The sequence below is a fragment of the Canis lupus genome, chromosome 13, assembly GCF_048164855.1.
Source record: "Canis lupus baileyi chromosome 13, mCanLup2.hap1, whole genome shotgun sequence".
NCBI classification, from domain to species: Eukaryota; Metazoa; Chordata; class Mammalia; order Carnivora; family Canidae; genus Canis; species Canis lupus.
In genome coordinates, this window is record NC_132850.1 from 18652007 (window position 1) to 18670244 (window position 18238).

Here is an 18238-nt window from a genome sequence, read left to right on the forward strand (position 1 = left end):
GAGTGGCTACACCATTTCACATTCCCACCAACAGTGCAAGAGGGTCCCCCTTTCTCCACATCCTCTCCAACATTTGCTGTTTCCTGTCTTGTTAATTTTCCTCATTCTCACTGGTGTGAGGTGGGATCTCATTTTGGTTTTGATTTGTATTTCCCTGATGGCCAGTGATGCAGAGCATTTTCTCATGTGCTTGTTGGCCATGTTTAAGTCTTCTTTCCTTATTTGACCGTATTATTTTGGTGATCTGGTCACCTCAGATAAATAAACCCTTAAAGTGATTATCCAAAATTTCTATGGGACTATAATGTTATGCTGGCCTAATGACATTCAGACATATGTTGTTTGTTTTCCTTAAGGGGCAGATTCTAATTCTAACAACAATCAATCAAAATATTCAGAAATACGGTATTCTGGGTGTTAATATTTTTACAAAGGATCACCAAAACTTTAATTGGTCAATTAATTGGGTTTTAGATAATAGAATGTTTCCTTCTAAAAATGGAGGGACATGATCTACTTCGAAATAAATTACTTAAGTTCAAAAAAAATAAGTGGCAATCAATTGTTATTTGTTGCTGCAACAGTATTAAAATAACAGTAAGGAAAATTTTTAAGGAAGAAAAGCATCCATAATTCAATCACTTTACAGTGATACAATCAATACACTTTACATTTTCATTTACATGTGTGTTTTATTTAATATAACATCAAACTTGTTCCTGTATTATACCAAGTTTTTATAATTATTGCTTTTTGGGAACTTTAATATTCCATTCAACTAAATGTATGGATTGTACATTTTTATGTGGTGAGATCAATATTTTCCTAAAAGGAGGACTGTCCTTCCACATAGCTTGAAACTGATTTTTGCAGGATGTAGGAAAGGAAATTTCCACAAGGGGAATTGGGAGAAAAATGAATGCCACCACTACACGATAATGACCACTTAGAATTATTATTCAGGGATTCAGATCCTCCTTCCATACATCACCAATCCTTTTGTTATATAGTACAGTTATTTCCATTCTTTTGTTGTAAAAATTCATATCTCAGTTAAATCTTCATAAAGATTTGTCATGATGATGTTTTGCAAACTGTATTAGGACTCATCATCTAATCTAAAACTGCCCCTGGAAAATCCAGGATATAAGACTACTATATGCATGTATCAATTTTTCCCTCTGGGGTTTTTATCTTAGAACAGTTTTCTGGGAGAGAAATGGATTACTCAGTTCAAAAGATAAGATTGCATTTGTGATTTTTGAAATGGACTCATTCTAATTCATATCATGCTTGACTTGAATGAAATGCTTTTTTAATTTTTTTGCCCATTTTTTTTGCCCATTTTTGGACTAGCAATTGCATAAATTTGATTATGAAGATACTAAAATGTTTTTTTCATCATACCAATCATGCATTTTTCTTACGTATTTTCTTAATCCTTGCTTGCTTTTTAAATCTATAAACCAGAGCTAATGATAATGCTTTCCTTACAGAATGGCTGTGATGAATAAATGAGGTTAATCAGAATAGAATCTTATACATAATATGTACGCAATTGATGTCAGTTAATACTAATACTTTTTACTTGGAAAGTTCTTTATCATTTACAAAACACTTTGACATACTCTCTCAATTCATCCTCACAAATTCTGTGACAGAGTTAGGGTAGACATTCTCATACTTTTTGCAGAGATGAGATTCAAAGAAACCAAGCATGTTGTTTAAGGCTACATGCGTAAGTGAAGGAACTAGTTCCTCTGACTTCGGTATCAGTAAGAATTTTGCTGTGCCAGCACCTTCTCTCCTAGAAACTATGGCCATGTTCTATGTAGCTACCTTACGAACTGCATGGCATTGCAGGTCAAAAGCCTGGATTTATCTAATAAATGAATGCTGTAGAGGAGGCATGCATTTGGGGAGATATACTTATAGGAAATTCTTTATGATTAAGACAATAACTAAGTAAATTACATACGATTTATGTAACAAATATTTGGATAACTATTTGAAACTCAAGGTCTATCCAGGAACCCAGAATTGTAAATATTAGACTTGGATTCAGCTGTGTAGAAGAGTCCCAAGTAACAGCAACTTATACAAAGTGTTTGGGGTTTTTTTTTTCCCTCACACATACACTTCTAGAGATAGTTCAATGGCTGTCCAGAGGAAGGCAGTTCCAAGATGGCATCAAGGACTCAAGCTCTCATGGCTTTTGGTAAGTCCTTTTTAGTATATATTTTCATCCTCAAAGCCACCTTGTTATCCTAAGACAGCAGCTGGAGCTGCAGACAGCAGGAAGGAGGCCACTCTATTACACCTGCAATTTTGATTGAACAGAAGTGTCCTACACAATGACCCCTGTGTAAAGGAGGCTACAACATTTGATTTTTCAAACTGGGTACCTTGCCTCCAGAATAGAACTGAGATTGTATTAGGCAGGAAGATAAGAAAAGTGGATAATAAGTATGCATGTAACACACTCTGCCACACATGTATTGGGAATAAAATAAGAAAATACAGTGATGGAAATTAAGAACTAGACCCTCTTCTCAAGGATGCCATTTTAGGAGGTTGATATTCAAGCAAATATTTATATCCAAATAAATAGCAAGATAGACTGATTTGGTGGCTAGAAAATTCTTGAAAGACGAAAACACCAAAGAAACAAACAATCCAATCATGAAATGGGCAAAAGACATGAACAGAAATCTCACAGAGGAAGACATAGACATGGCCAACATGCATATGAGAAAATGCTCTGCATCACTTGCCATCAGGGAAATACAAATCAAAACCACAATGAGATACCACCTCACACCAGTGAGAATGGGGCAAATTAACAAGGCAGGAAACAACAAATGTTGGAGAGGATGCGGAGAAAAGGGAACCCTCTTACACTGTTGGTGGGAATGTGAACTGGTGCAGCCACTCTGGAAAACTGTGTGGAGGTTCCTCAAACAGTTAAAAATAGACCTGCCCTACGACCCAGCAATTGCACTGTTGGGGATTTACCCCAAAGATACAAATGCAATGAAACGCCGGGACACCTGCACCCCGATCTTTATAGCAGCAATGGCCACGATAGCCAAACTGTGGAAGGAGCCTCGGTGTCCAACGAAAGATGAATGGATAAAGAAGATGTGGTTTATGTATACAATGGAATATTACTCAGCTATTAGAAATGACAAATACCCACCATTTGCTTCAACGTGGATGGAACTGGAGGGTATTATGCTGAATGAAGTAAGTCAGTCGGAGAAGGACAAACATTATATGTTCTCATTCATTTGGGGAATATAAATAATAGTGAAAGGGAATATAAGGGAAGGGAGAAGAAATGTGTGGGAAATATCAGAAAGGGAGACAGAACGTAAAGACTGCTAACTCTGGGAAATGAACTAGGGGTGGTAGAAGGGGAGGAGGGCGGGGGGTGGGAGTGAATGGGTAACGGGCACTGGGGGTTATTCTGTATGTTAGTAAATTGAACACCAATAAAAAATAAATTAAAAAAAAGACAAAAACAAAGAGGAAAAATAAAAAACATGAGACATTACAAAGCCTAAGATTTTAGTCAAAACTCATGAATGTGTATGGAAAAATTAAATATAAATTTGTTTCCCAAACTTCAACAAAGCACCTCACATGCGTGGTACTTAAGAAAAATGAATGATCAGTATGATGAAAAAACATTTTAATATCTTCATAATCAAACTTATGTAATTAGTATTCTAAAAACAGGCAAAAAATTTTCAAAAAGAGTTTCAATCAAGCCAAGCATGATATGAATCAGAGAGTGGGGAACATTTCTATCTTTGGAATACTAAATTACCCAAACTCAATTCTGGCTCTGAAAAAAAAATTCTGGCTCTGATTTCATGACTTCCTTCCCAGAAGTTTGTTAAATGCTCATATCCTCTGGAAAAGAAGATGTTACCATTCAGATAGAAATCTATCACTCTCTTCTTTCTTCTCCTCTCTACCCCCAATCTCAGTTTGTAGGTTCAAGTTTCCTCTGATAAGATTATGGGCTCTTTTTCAATCTTCCTGCTACAAAAGTGCTTGATATTGGGAAAATGGAGAGGAAGGACAGAAATGGTGGAGCTTGTGGGTGGCTCTTATTGCAAGGAAAATAGAAAATTCTCCTAGAAAATGGAGAAGGGTCTTGTTTTTTTTCAACTTTCAAAGGATATGATACAAAAGTAGTGAGAACTGACTCCCCAAACTGGACTAGAAAAGAGGAAATCATGAAGTAGAAAAAGTTGATAAGAGGGAAAAGAAAGGAAACATCATGCATACTTGGGAGAAGTCACAAAGTTAACGAAGCACTCTCCTCTGTGCCCTAGCTCTTCCCACCTATAACTTAATAGGGTGCCACACCCATGTGTGAGAGAGAGCAAAGGCCATCGTGGAGGAAAGAATCACAGAAAAAAGGCTTTTATATCCTTGTTGCAGGAGATGCAAAAAAGCCCTTTCTGAGAAATTTCAGCTCTGTCTCCACTGAGCTTCACTTCCTCTGCTCAAAAGTACCCTAACTGCTACCCCAGTACCAGGTAGAAGAACAAGGAGTGGAAACTGTAAGGAAGAAAGCAAAAACGGAGCATCTCCCCTACACAGAGAGGCTGGCCCTCGCTAGGGGAAGCCAGAAGCCTCAAGCTAGGCAGGGGCTAGGCGGAGATTAAGGGAAACACCTGGGTTGAAGCTTGCCACAAGTTAACTGGCCAAATGAGAAACTGTCATTTGTGGACAATTGGAGCGATGGCTCAGGTAATGCCATCAAAACAAATTCCTAAGGACAAAGGATACGCACTCCACAGTCCAGAATTGTGCTGTATCCCTAGGATCTCTGCCCCAGTGGCATTGTATCTCCTTGGTTTGAGATCTAGTCCAGGCTCTGACAGCTCCTGGATACCACAATAGAGAAGGAATATCAAGTATAGCAGGGCGTTCTGTTTGACACAGTCAGAGACTGCAGTGTGCGCTCAACACACAGCCTTCCTAAAATGCAAGGGGGTTGCCGAGGGGCTCATGGAAGATGGCCACAGCAGTTGTGGTGACTGAGCAGAGCCCAGTGACAGGATGCTTCCCACATCTGCTATGTTCAATGCATATCTGAAGGGATTCCCCCTAAAGATGAGGATCGTTCTGTCTCTGATCAGTGTTGGCACTCGCAGGCCTGCATATCCCCACCAGTGAAACAGTTTGCTGACTACATTTTAAAAACCCACTGGTGCCAGGAAAGACTCCGTACACTCTCTATACTGGGTACTTGGCACCAGAGAGAGTCATAACAGTCTCAAGACTGGCCGGTGATCTCATATGGTGAGAGGAGTCTCTGACAAGAATCTGAATTATCCAGAACAGAAAGTCATGACTGCTGAGCAGGTCAAAGCTGGTCTGATCCGTGGGCGTCAAGTTGTACGGGAGACACGGCCAGCTCAGCCCAGGGGCAGAAGCAGTTTGATGTGAACATTCTCGTCTCAAGACGCACACAAATGTGAAGCATTCGAGCAGGAAAATAAATCTTACGTGAACCCAGGGTCTACCACTGAAGCATAGTAACCCCTCGGCAACAAATATTATTCCTTCATTTGTGTTGTTGATATCCAGGCCTCTGCAGTTGGCACATATGTGTATGAGCTAATTGGAGACGATATAAAAGTAAAAGGAATTGAATACCAAAAGATCCTAAAGCCAGGCCTGCCTTGCTGCTTTTTATCATTCTTCTACTCACATTAAGTAATCAAACATTTATAAGCCACAAGATTGTAGCCCTTTTATGATATTTTGCAATAAAATATGTTATCTTCTGTTAATACAATGTCCTAAGCTTCTTGTAAACTTTAAGAATATATTCTTCTGTATATGATTTCTATGAAAAAATGTCCACTATATGGTAAATGGTCAGGTGCTAAGAAAAATTTATCCTTGTAAATGCCCTCAAAGTTGATATTTGGAACTTCACAACAAAGAGTAGTGCATGAGGAAAAGGAATCTAGACTTTTTTGCATAAATTTTCCTTTTGGAGGGATCCCTGGGTGGCTCAGCAGTTTGGCGCCTGCCTTCAGCCCAGGTCATGACCCCGGGGTCCTGGGATCGAGGCCCAAGTCGGGCTCCCTGCATGGAGCCTGCTTCTCCCTCTGCCTGTATCTCTGCCTCTCTCTGTGTCTCTCATGAATAAATAAATAAAATCTTTAAAGAAAAAAAATTTCCCTTTGGTAATAAAGTTACCTTTCATTTGTAAAAATAAATAAAATATAAAATGTAAGGAGACAATGGAAATCCAATGACTCCGCATCAAGTGTGTTGAGTGACATTCACAAGGAGGTTGATGGTTTTGCAAGGTTAAGTCATCTTGACAATGAATCCCGGGGCCTTTCTCCTCAGGCCTCTCCTGAACTTCTCACTGAACTCTGAAGCACAGACAAATCTGGAGGTCAAGGAAAGGGAGCTTCAGGGCCTCCAGAGCCAGCTGTAGGTGATTACCAGGGCACGTTATCCTCATGGTGAACTCAAGTGGAAGATAGAAAAGTCTGTATATTTTCACACCAAATCCTCCTTTGCCCAAAGGCATGAGTTACTGACTAAACCCCAACTCTGTCAGGAGGATGATGCCCTTCACTGTGCTTAGCTAAAGTGTCTCTCTGCCAGAGAACCAGTCTGGTCTTCTGCCTCTTTCTCTCTTTTCTGGGATCTAGAAGGGGCATATATGGTGGTTCCTCATCTCATAATGAGGAGCTGCAGGCTTTACCATGGGAGACGGTCAAGAAAGCAATGGGAAAGGGTCAATGGGACCCCTACCTCCATCACTATGTTCTGAACACAAAAGTATCAAGACTTGATTTTTTGTTCTAGTGTTTTTTCCTCTGTTTCATTCTCCAGCTCACGTTTTCCACTTCCTTTATATTTTACCCGAACTTCTGAGGCTGTCTTCAGAAGTTTGACATAAACCCAACAGTAAAATTTCACTTGAAATGTTTCCTTAGTCCTACCTGACGACTTCTGTTAATAGAAAGACCACCGCACTTGGAGGCAGGAAACCTGGGCTGTAGTTTCGACTCTGCCACTTTTACTTGTGACATCCAGCAAGTCACCCAATTTTTTTGACATTCCATTGACTCATGAGTAAAATAAGGATAATAATATATTATACCACAGAGATCACATAGATCACATGGCTAAGGATCAATGTAGGCTTTTCTTGCTGGTTTGTTTCTGTCTCCACTGGCTTTTTGTCTGTAGGGAGGCATATTTGACACTCCTTCTTTCCCCTTTTCCTAAAGCAATATCAAGGATAGAAAAACCTGTGTTCTCCTTCATTCTCTTCTATTACTAGTGGCCTTTATGAGCCCCTGATGGATGAGCTGGGCATGGACTACCCGATTGCAGCATAATAGACAGTTCCCTGTTGCCTAACATCTCCTACTATATTCCATTCTCTTCCTTGGCCCCAGGAATGGATCTTTTTGCATCATGTTCCAATGTTAAAGACCAGGTTCAGACCCTAACAGAAGTGCCACTAGGGCACACTTCCTATCCTGCTGAATGATGCCTTTGTACACTTCCCCACAACACAGCTGAGGTTACAGCTGGAAGGCCTTAAGATTGCATCTATGACATTTGAAGGATTGGACCAACTGCAGCTCAACATTTCCTTTGAGCATCATGCTCCCTATTACTGGAGTCTGTTCCTCCCTCCAGATGCCCTGGAACTCCTCAACACCCTTTCCTTCCATGGCCACCACCTAAATTCTAGCCATAGACTCCATTTGCCCATCAGCTTTAGTCATCTAACCCTGAAGCATAGCTGTCTGATGGAACAGAAACTATAAGGGTTCTTCCCAAACCTTGTCTTTGGTTTCTCTCCTACCACCAGCCACAGTCATGGATCACCCTTCCTAGAAGTGCTGGATCTGTCTGCCAACCTGAAGTTGAGCTGGGTGCACAACAGAGCTCTGCATGGCCTCCAATTCCACTGCCTGAGATGAGATGGCATCCCGCTAAATGCATTAGAACTAGACTCAGGACTATTCCACTTGGATTCCCTCTCCCTTGTAGAGACAGATGGAGAAAAACTGCCTGAGAATGTGGCAGGCTATTTTGAGCTTCATGCACTCAACCTTGGGAGAAACCAAATCCAAAACACAAAGGAAATGTATTTCCCAAGCTGTGACTTCCTAGAACTCCTTAGCTTTCATGCCAGTGGCCTGCAGTTACCTCCCTCCAGGTTCCTAAGTGCCCTTACCTAGCTGCAGAGGCTTAATCTGTCAATGAATAAACTGGGCCCAACCTTGGTGCTCCCAAGAGGGTTGGTCAGCTCAAATCTAAAACTGCTTTATCTGTCCCACAATGAACTCTCTGTTCTGCCATATAGGGCCTTCTCCCCAGTTCTTCTATTCCAATGGCTCTGGCTAAGTGTTAACTATTATCTCCAGCTTAACTAGAGAGCCTGGAGGGACTTAAGTAGCTGAAGACCTGAGACCTGAGTTGGAACCAAATTAAGTTGCTAAAGCTAGGCTGGCTCTCCTCTCTTCCAGCCACTACAGCTCACTGACCCCCTGGGCAGCCATTCAGAGCATCAGAACCACCCTCTATGTGCTCAGCTGCCAGGACCTTAGAAGTCCCTGGTGCAATCTGAAGTTAAGGCTCACCACCTACCACTTGGTGGCCAAGCCTGGGACTTGCTTACTTCCTATTGCTGTTTCTGGAATCTTTTCTCATTAGCTGCAGCTACAGAGCTACTATCACCTTGCCTGGAGGCTGCAGGAGAAAACAAATATTTTTGTCCCAAGGGAGATCAAATAGGATGACTTCTGTGAGCAACTCTAGAAAAGACTAAGGAAAAGTGGACAAAAGAGAGAGGATTAGGGACTATGGAAGAGAGAGTCAACCATGTAGAGAGAACTCCCAGCAGGGGTCTGGATGCCATCACATCACTGGAAGCCAGGTTCAGAAAGGCAGTCTGCAGACAGTGCTTAGTACTTAGTGCTTAGTTCAATTTCATTTTTCACACTAAAAATGGTACTTGAAGAAAACAAATCCCAATGGGATGACATAATAGAAAGTACTTGGAAACAAACAGAGAAGTGCATGGCCAAACATATTAAAAATATATACACACATGTGATCTATTCCCAATATTTTTTTCTAAATGAAGGAAACAGATTACCAGAAAATTTGCATTAAATTTTAAGTTCCCTAGCCAAAGCAATCTTGAAAAAGAACAAAGGTAGAGGCATTGCAATTCCAGATTTCAAAATATACTATAAGGAGTTAGTAATCAAAACAATTTCATACTGCCACAAAAACAGGCACAAAGATCAATGGAACAAAACAGAGAGCCCAAAAATAAATTCACGATTATATGGTCAATTAATCTATGAGGCAAGAATATACAATAGGGAAAAGACAGAGTCCTCAATAAATGATGCCAAGAAAACCATATGACCACATGGAAAAGAATGAAACTGAACACTTTCATATACCATACACAAAAATAAACTCGAAGCAGGTTAAAAACCTAAATGGGAGGTCTAAAACCATAAAAATCCCAGAAGAAAATACAGACAGCAGTTTCTTTGATGTTGGCTTTAGCCACATTTTTCGAGATAGGTCTTCTTAGGCAAGTGAAACAAAAGCAAAAATAAACTATTGGGACTACATCAAAATAAAAAGATTATACACAGAAAATCATCCACAAAACAAAAGCCACCTACTGAATGGGAGAAGATATTTGCAAATGATATAACCCATAAGACGTTAATACTCAAAATATATAAAGAACTTCTATAATTCAATACCAAAAAACCCCCAAACAATCTGATTTAAAAATGGGCAGAAGACCTGAATAGACATTTTTCCAAAGAAGACACATATAGATGATCAACAGACACATGAAAAGATGCTCAACATCACTCATCATCAGGAAAATGCAAATCAAAACCACAACGAGATGTCACCTTACACCTGTTAGATTGGCTAGCATCAAAAAAACAAGAAATGACAAGCATTGGTGAGAATATGAGGAAAAATTAACACTTGTGCACTGTTGGTGGGAATGTAAATTGGTGCATCCATTGTGGAAAACACTGTAGAGGTCCCTCAAAAAATTAAAGATACAATTACCATATGAGCCAGAAGTTCTACTATTGGATATTTAGCCAAAGAAAACAAAAACTTGAATCAAAAAGATATATGCACCCTTATGTTTATTGAAGCATTATTCATAATAGCCAAGATATGGAAGGAACCCAAGTGTCCTTCATTTATGAATGGATAAAGAAGATGTGGTGTGCATGTGTGTGTGCATATACATGTCTATGTACATGGATACATATGAACACATGTACACATGTCTGTGTATATGTATACATGTACACACACAATGGAATATTAGTCATAAAAGAGAATGAGATCTTGCCATTTGAGACAACATGGATGGACCTAGGGGGTATTATGCTAAGTGAAATAAGCTGGAGAAATACAAATACATTTGATTTCACATATATGTGAACTCTAAAATCAAAGCAAATGAATAAACAAACAAAAAGCAGAAACAGATCCATAAATACAGAGAACAAACTGATGATTGCCAGGTAGAGGTGCGAGATAGGCAAAATGGGTAAAGGGGAGTGGGAGATACAGATTTCCAACAATAGAATGAACAAGTCATGAGGATAAAAGGTACAGCATAGGAAACATAGTCAATAGTACTGCAAAAGCATTATACGGTGACAGGTGCTGGTGATGAGCACAGCGTGACATATAATCTTGTCAAATCACTATGCTAGACACCTGAAACAATACAGCACTGTGTGTCAACTATAATTCAATTAAAATTTTAAGTGCCTCCAAACCAAAAGGATAGCTAAGATACATTGATAAAAATATCATGCACACATCAAGAATCATGCTTCAAGGGGCTTCAGGTGGCTCAGTCGGTTAAGTGTCTAACTCCCGATTTCAGCTCAGGTCATGATCTCAGGGTTGTGAGATAGAGTCCTGCATTGGGCTCTATGCTGGGCATGGAACTGCTTAAGATTCTCTCTCTCCTCTCTCCGTCTCCCTTTGCTCCCCGCCCCCTGCCCACATGCTCTTTCTCTCTCTCACTCTTAAAAACTAAAATCTTAATTCAAAGAATATTTAGTGCTATGGGAAGACTCATGATATTAAACAAAAATAATGACAAACTACATGTACAATGATTTCAATTTTGAAAAAGTTGTCTAAATATGAATTATGTATATTAGAAATGTGAACTAGTAATGGTCCTAGAAATGGGAATGTGAGTGATTTAAACTTATATTTCATTGTGTTATTCTTTTTTTTCTAAAATAAGCATGTGTTACTTTCAAAATAATAAAAGTAAAATAAATTATCTTTTGATACTAAACCCCTTTAACGTGGACCAGTTTAAGTAATTCTCTACTTTATGGTGGCACAGTGGGAGTATTAGAAAAAGCATGAATGCTGAAATCTGAATAAACACAGAAAATAAAGTAAAAGGGCATTACAATCTATTTCCAAGCACAACTGTTATATAAATGATCCAAAGATGGCTTCTCTCTATGGGCGCCTACGTCGTTTACTTCTTCACAGCAGGCTGGATCCTGGTAGCCCCAAAAGCCCACAGCTGCTAAAATTTTTACATACCTAATTATTTTATAGATAACCCAAATAAATAGACTTTTAACCATCTAGAGCCTGCTTAATTTGCATATCCCAGGAAACTGTGCTCAATATCTGCTAGCCATGGATGAGATAAATTCTGTTACCCATAGATAGATAAAGACCCCCAAGTTATTGCTGCCTTTTGGAACTTTCTGACATAAAGTTCTCCCCATCTCCAGGCTAATAACACCTACTCAAGTAAGATTACTCTCTAATCCCCATCTTTCTCCTGGGGATTAGCTAGCTCTTAGTCCTTCTCCCCTTCTGGGTAGTGGCCTACATGCCTATAGCTTCTGAAAGTTCTCATGAAAAGTAAAGGATTTCCCCAGCAAGCAAATCGTTCAAAGCGGTATCCCCAAATAAAAGTTGTGCGTGCTACTGCCACCTCATGGTCATATCTTTTTCCTTGTTCATCCTCAAAACCCCCCATAAGCTCCCTACACAGTTCTTGCAGAACTACCCAACTAAAGAGCAATTCAAATTTCAGCTCAGAGAGTGAGAGAGTCCTACACACATTTTTCCAGAAAAAAAATACCAATTTCCTCAATTAATAGAATTGGACTATTTGTAGTCTTACTGGGATCTTACCGACCACAGCGTGGTGCAGAACTCTCTTCTTTTCCTCCTTTGTCTACTGTCAACTTATGGCCCTTAGAAAATACTATTCATATTAATGTTAGTGAAAATCTCAAGTTTTCACTAACCTTAGTATTTCCCATTACACTTTTTTTATGTCATTGAAGTTACCTGGGTAAGGGTATTTTTTGTTTTTGTTTTGTTTTTTGACATATCTTAATGCATATCATGGAATTTCAGGTTTGAAAAAAATTTACTTGTGATGCTTAAATCACTTCTACCACTTTTTTAGCCTACATTTGACAAAACCCATGATAGCCAATAGTCTTCTAAAGTAGCTTGTTCCATCACTGAACGGGTTTGTTTGTTAGAAAGCTATTCTCTGGGGCAACTGGGTAGCTCAGTGGTTGAGGGTCTACCTTTGGCTCAGACCGTGATCCTGGGGTCCTGGATCGAGTCCCACATTGGGAGTCTGCTTCTCCCTCTCTGTCTCTCATGAATAAATAAATATATATAACCCTCAAAAAAAAAAGAAAGAAAAGAAAGTTATACTCCATATTAATTATAATGTATCTCCCTATAACTTTTAACTATTATTCTTAATTCTATGCTTTGGAGACAAATAGGTCAAACTGAATTGTTCTGTTAAATGATCACCTTCCCTTTTTCCTGATAGAGTCCCTTGTCTTCCAATTTAAATATCCAAATTCCTTCTGCTGTTACTCATTTTTCATACTTCTAAGACCCTCTAAGTTACTGTCCTTCAAAATCACTGTCATTTACCCAAGTGCTTAAATCATGAGACCTGGGATTTATGAAGGGCTCTTTATCTGATCTCTGTAGAATCAAACAGGACTAGACCATTACCTCCATTATACATTTTAAAGTCACAATATTAGTTGCAGCAATTATAATGTTGATGTAAATGTTTAATTTACTTTACCCAGGCTGAAGTGAGACTAAAAGGACAAATTCACAAAACAAGTAGGGCAACAGTTCACAGTCAAGTAATAATGGAAGAATTGTTAACTATCTAAAAATCCCAGCATTACCACAGCAGGCTTAGGGCTGGTATATGTATTCAATTGTAGAAAGAAAGAAGCAAATGGAACAAGTCTTTGAAGGGTTTTGTAAATTCTTTATAATAACTAAACTCTATCTTTATATCCTTTGGCTTTGTAGAAACCTTTGCTCTTACATTTTCATTCCTAAATACAGTGTTATCTCTTATGGGAAAACACACCTGCATTACTATAAAAAATATATGCAGATGCTTCTGGTTATATTTGACATCCTGATCCAAGGCTTAAGACCAACTTATTCTTTAGTTTAGATCCGGGCCTCACCATCTTTCCCTTTTCCCCTAGAGGTTGGACCAATTTAGGCCTCGGTTAAAGAAATACTTTCTGAGACCTAGCCAAAACTTCCTCATTGTTATTCCTAGATAAGGCCACTGGGAAAAGTCAGATAATCCAGGAGGGTCAGAAGCAAACCTTGGCACATTTATTAAAAAGTAGACAAGGCCCTGGAGCTCAGCAGTAAGGCCTGAGTGCACACACAGAGTGCTCTGGACCATCACACCTCCAAGATGGACCGTCGAGAACAGAATAATCACACTTCAGAATGTGTTTGCTACATACACTCCTTTAGAGACAGGGGTATCATCAGTCATTCCCAAATCACAAGAGACCATAGCGTCCTTTATGACTTCATGTAACGAGCTTGAAAAGGTCAATATAATCATTGTGTGGGCTTCAGATCATTGCTACCTTGATAATATTACCTAACAACACTCACCCTCTTTCAGAAAGCTGCTAAGAAACGTGGATTGGAGCAGCACTGCGTTTTGCTTGGCTACATACGTTCTCCCACTGAGATAAGAGAACAAGGAGACCGAGGCTGGCTCCAGGAGAGAGAAATCTACATTTGGATGTCTGCCCTCTCTTGGATTCTGTAATCCTCACATTACAGCTCTAGGTAAGGTACAGCTCAGATCTTTTTGGTGATGTCTTCTTCACTTTCCTCTAACTCTTTTTTGTATTTTTTCCATATGAAAATATAACTTAAAATAGCTTCCTCCTCATGGAAATTGGTTATACTACCACCTGGGTAGCATGGCTTCCAACATCAGAACTGTTCTGAATAAATGTTAGGTCATATGTGTTTTATTACAAATATATTAATAAGTATATTTAATAAAAATAACAGTATTTTACTTAAGTTGAGATGTTAGCTGAGCTGCAAAACCACATGGGCCAAGAACAAATTGTGGAATGATGACTTCATTCTAAACCTTATTACTTATTCAAATCACATATACCAGAGTTCCTGACCCTGAATATGGGGCAGAAGAAAATATCAGGTAGTAAGCGTAGAACATTTTTCTATTAAAGGACATTAACTAACTTCATAGAGAAAAAAATGTCAGTTATGAACTATAAATACATTTTCTTCAAGTGGGAATAACCTAAAACAGTTCACCTACCTATTTAAAAATGAGATGGGACAATTATATAAGCCATTTAACAAAAATAAAGATATGGACAATTAGAAGACAGCACGAAACAGTGTACACACAACACACACACCCTTGGAGCAGAATATAACTTAGCAACAATAAGAAATCTCATGTCACAAAGCCACATGGATGAAAGAGACATAAAGAAAGATGAGATGATTCAAATGGGGTTGTCTTGAGTGAGCTCCTGTCCTGCATATCCTCCTGTTTCCTTGATGGTGACTGATGGTGTAACCCCATAACAAACAAAATCTTTGTTGCTTTGCTTTTGTTTTTAGCAAAATGGAGTTTCCAGTCTTTTTTTTTTAACTTTCTTCCTCTGGCTACAAGCAATGATTTCCCTGATTGGTTACTATTAGGGCATGTTCATTGACTGAGACAACAAGTATTTAATAAGCACCTAAAATATACCACATAGTGTCCTAGATTCTAGGAATACGTTGGTGAGCAAAATAATGTCTTCCTCTTATATTCAGGTGGTTGAGACAGAAAATGCACATGAGGTATATAATCCAATGCCAGATAGTGATGGGCACCTTGAAGAAAACTAAAGCAGGATTGGGAAACAGAGTAGCAAAGATTGGCTAAATTAGGGAAAGCCTCTGTGAGTTTCTGATTCTTACCAGAATTCTGAATCAAGTAACAGATAAACGCATGTGAATACTGGCCAGGTGGAGAGAGGGACAGACAGAGGGATGTTCCAGGGCTGGATATAGGCCACCCCTGGCAGTCAGTCAAGGACCAGCACAGCTGGAGTAACCAGTAGGGGGAATAATGGTAGGAAATGAGGACATGGAGGAAGGCCTCACTGGCCTTCTTAGCTGTGGTAAGGAATTGAGCATTTTTAAGTGTATTTAAAAGATTGACAGCAAGTAGTTGACATGGTCAGATTTCCTAAAAACTGTCATCTAGTTACAGTCTCTAGGCATATAAAAATGAAAACAGGCAATTTAAGAGGCTTCTGTAGTGGTCAAAATGAGAATTTTGGTAGCATGAAAGAGTGAGAGGTGATAGGAATGCTAAAAATTGTTCAAATTCTATTTTGAACATGAGGCCTAGAGTACTTGATGTAGAGTATTGAGAGGAGCAGCAAAGATGTGGCCAAAGGTATAGCCTGAGCAACTGCATGAATGGTGGTGCCATTTACTGATATGGCAGAGAAAGAAGGATCAGCCAGTTTGAGGGGAGAAGAATCAAAAAAGTTTAGTTGTGGGCATGTTCCATTAGATAGCAAATGGAGATGTTGAGAAAGAAATTGAGTAGATAAATCCAGGCTGTAGAAGAAACTTCATAGCTGAGAGAGAAAATCTGGCTTCATCTTACAGAGAGTTGTTTTTTACAATAGGAGCTAACAGGCAAGTCACTTACAGAGAGTGTAGTTAAAGACAAATATCAAGGATTAGGTTCTGGAAAAAAAATTAAAAAGACAGGTCAAGTTAACCAGGAGGAACTCTGACATAAAAGCCTAAGATAATATATATAGAGAAAAGAGAATGACTATGCACAGATCTCTAATTAATATATTTCAAATCTCAGAATGCTCTCAGTGACATAACACCATAGTTATTTTTACTCTACATGGCAAAATATAGAGAGTACCATCATGACGTACTTTCCCTGCATGTGATCAATTTCAAAAGAGGACTGAAGCCTGTGTACTCTGATTAGGGTAACTCTTAGCTAAAAGAGAACCAATAGTCTTTGATCTAAACCTCATCCATTCATACCAATTTCATTTAAAATGGTTATTCAAGATGACAAAACAAGAAGCTTCCTCCTCTTCAGCACCAAAGGGAACCAAGTTAAAAATAAAGAATACTTTGAAGAATTGCACCTATGTCACTAAACACTGAAAGTAATATTGTAAATTGTGTGGTTTCAGAAAGATCTTTAAAAATAAGAGGACACACAAATGTCACAACTGGCCTTGCTGTAAGCAATCGTTGACTAAAAGTTGATGTTTCTGAACTTGGTTGAAAGCCTCTGAATGACAAGAGAGCATCTACCTTAACTTTATGTAGCTGAGGACATAAAACAAAGCCAGGGGTTTAATGGCCCATGATGGGCCTGGTAATCATGATGATAAAGCTGTAACAAGCATTTGCACTCCCAAGTTCCTTAGTTCCTACCAATATCACTGGGGCAAAGAGTGTTGAAAATCTTTACATAATCTAAAATGGTGCTGCCCATTGAATTGTAAAGAAACTTAGAGAATATCTTAATGAGAAAACTTCTGTAGAGTCATTTATAACGTGGTTAATGTCTTATTATTGCAGTTTGAAGAGGGGAAAAAAATGAAAAACCCAGTCGAAAATAACCACTCTGACTCTGTGAGTGAATTCATTCTTCTTGGATTCCCTTGTCCCTGGGAGATTCAGATCCTCCTCTTCTCATTCTTCTTTGTGATCTATGTCCTGACACTAACTGGAAATCTGTGTATTATCTCTGCAGTGTGGTGGGATGAGTATCTCCACACCCCCATGTATATCCTGCTGGCCAATTTTTCCTTCCTGGAGATCTGGTATGTCACTTCTACTGTCCCAAATATGCTAGCCAACTTGCTATCTGAGACCAGTACCATCTCCTTCTATGGCTGCTTCCTCCAGTTCTACTTCTTCTTCTCCATGGGCACCACTGAGACCTTCTTCTTGTCTGCCATGGCCTTTGACAGGTATCTTGCTATCTGCAGGCCCCTGCATTACTCCACTGTCATGACTGTTCAGCGTTGCATCAGAATAGGAGCCGGGTGCTGGGTGTGTGGCTTCTCCTGTTTTCTCCTCCCAGTTTACCTTATCTCTCAACTTCCTTTTTGTGGTCCTAATACAATTGATCATTTTTTATGTGATCCAGGGCCCCTTATGAAGCTGTCCTGTGTGCCAGCTACTGCTACTGAGGTCATCTGTGCCGTCTTTAACTCAGTCCTCATTTTCTCCACCTTCCTTTTCATTACCAGCTCCTATACTCTGGTTATCAGAGCTGTGCTGAGGGTCCCCTCAGCAGAAGGCCGGCATAAGGCCTTCTCCACATGTGGCTCCCATCTTGCTGTTGTGTCTCTGTTCTATGGCTCTATCATGGTGATGTATGTGAGCCCAACAGCAGGCAATCCAGCAGGGATTCAGAAAATTGTGACTTTATTTTATTCTGTGATGACTCCACTTTTTAATCCCTTGATCTACAGCCTCCGGAATAAGGAGATGAAGATGGCCCTGAGAAAATTGTTTAGGATTATGAGATTTGGTCAAAAACAGCCTTTCAAGAACTAGAATTCATATGTGTGTAGGACATATAGTGATATAAAACTATAGGAGGTAAATATCTTAAGTAAATTCAAGAGGCAAATATGTCTCCCATATTCCCTAGAATATTTTTAGACATGCATCTCAATGAAGCAAATAGCAAATAAGATCTTATAAAAACTTGCATAAATCATTTGTACTAGGCTTTATTGTATTAATATTCCCATGTGTCATGCAT

At 39.1% G+C, this 18238-nt stretch overlaps 1 protein-coding gene across 1 annotated transcript; it reads left to right on the forward strand.

Moving 5' to 3' along the window:
* Positions 1-4758: 4758 nt before the first annotated feature.
* Positions 4759-18027, forward strand: LOC140603239 (olfactory receptor 11H6-like). Its single transcript, XM_072773870.1, has 2 exons — positions 4759-4767; positions 17041-18027. Exons 1-2 carry the CDS (start codon positions 4759-4761, stop codon positions 18025-18027), a joined length of 996 nt encoding a protein of 331 aa, XP_072629971.1.
* The last annotated feature ends 211 nt before the right edge of the window (positions 18028-18238 follow it).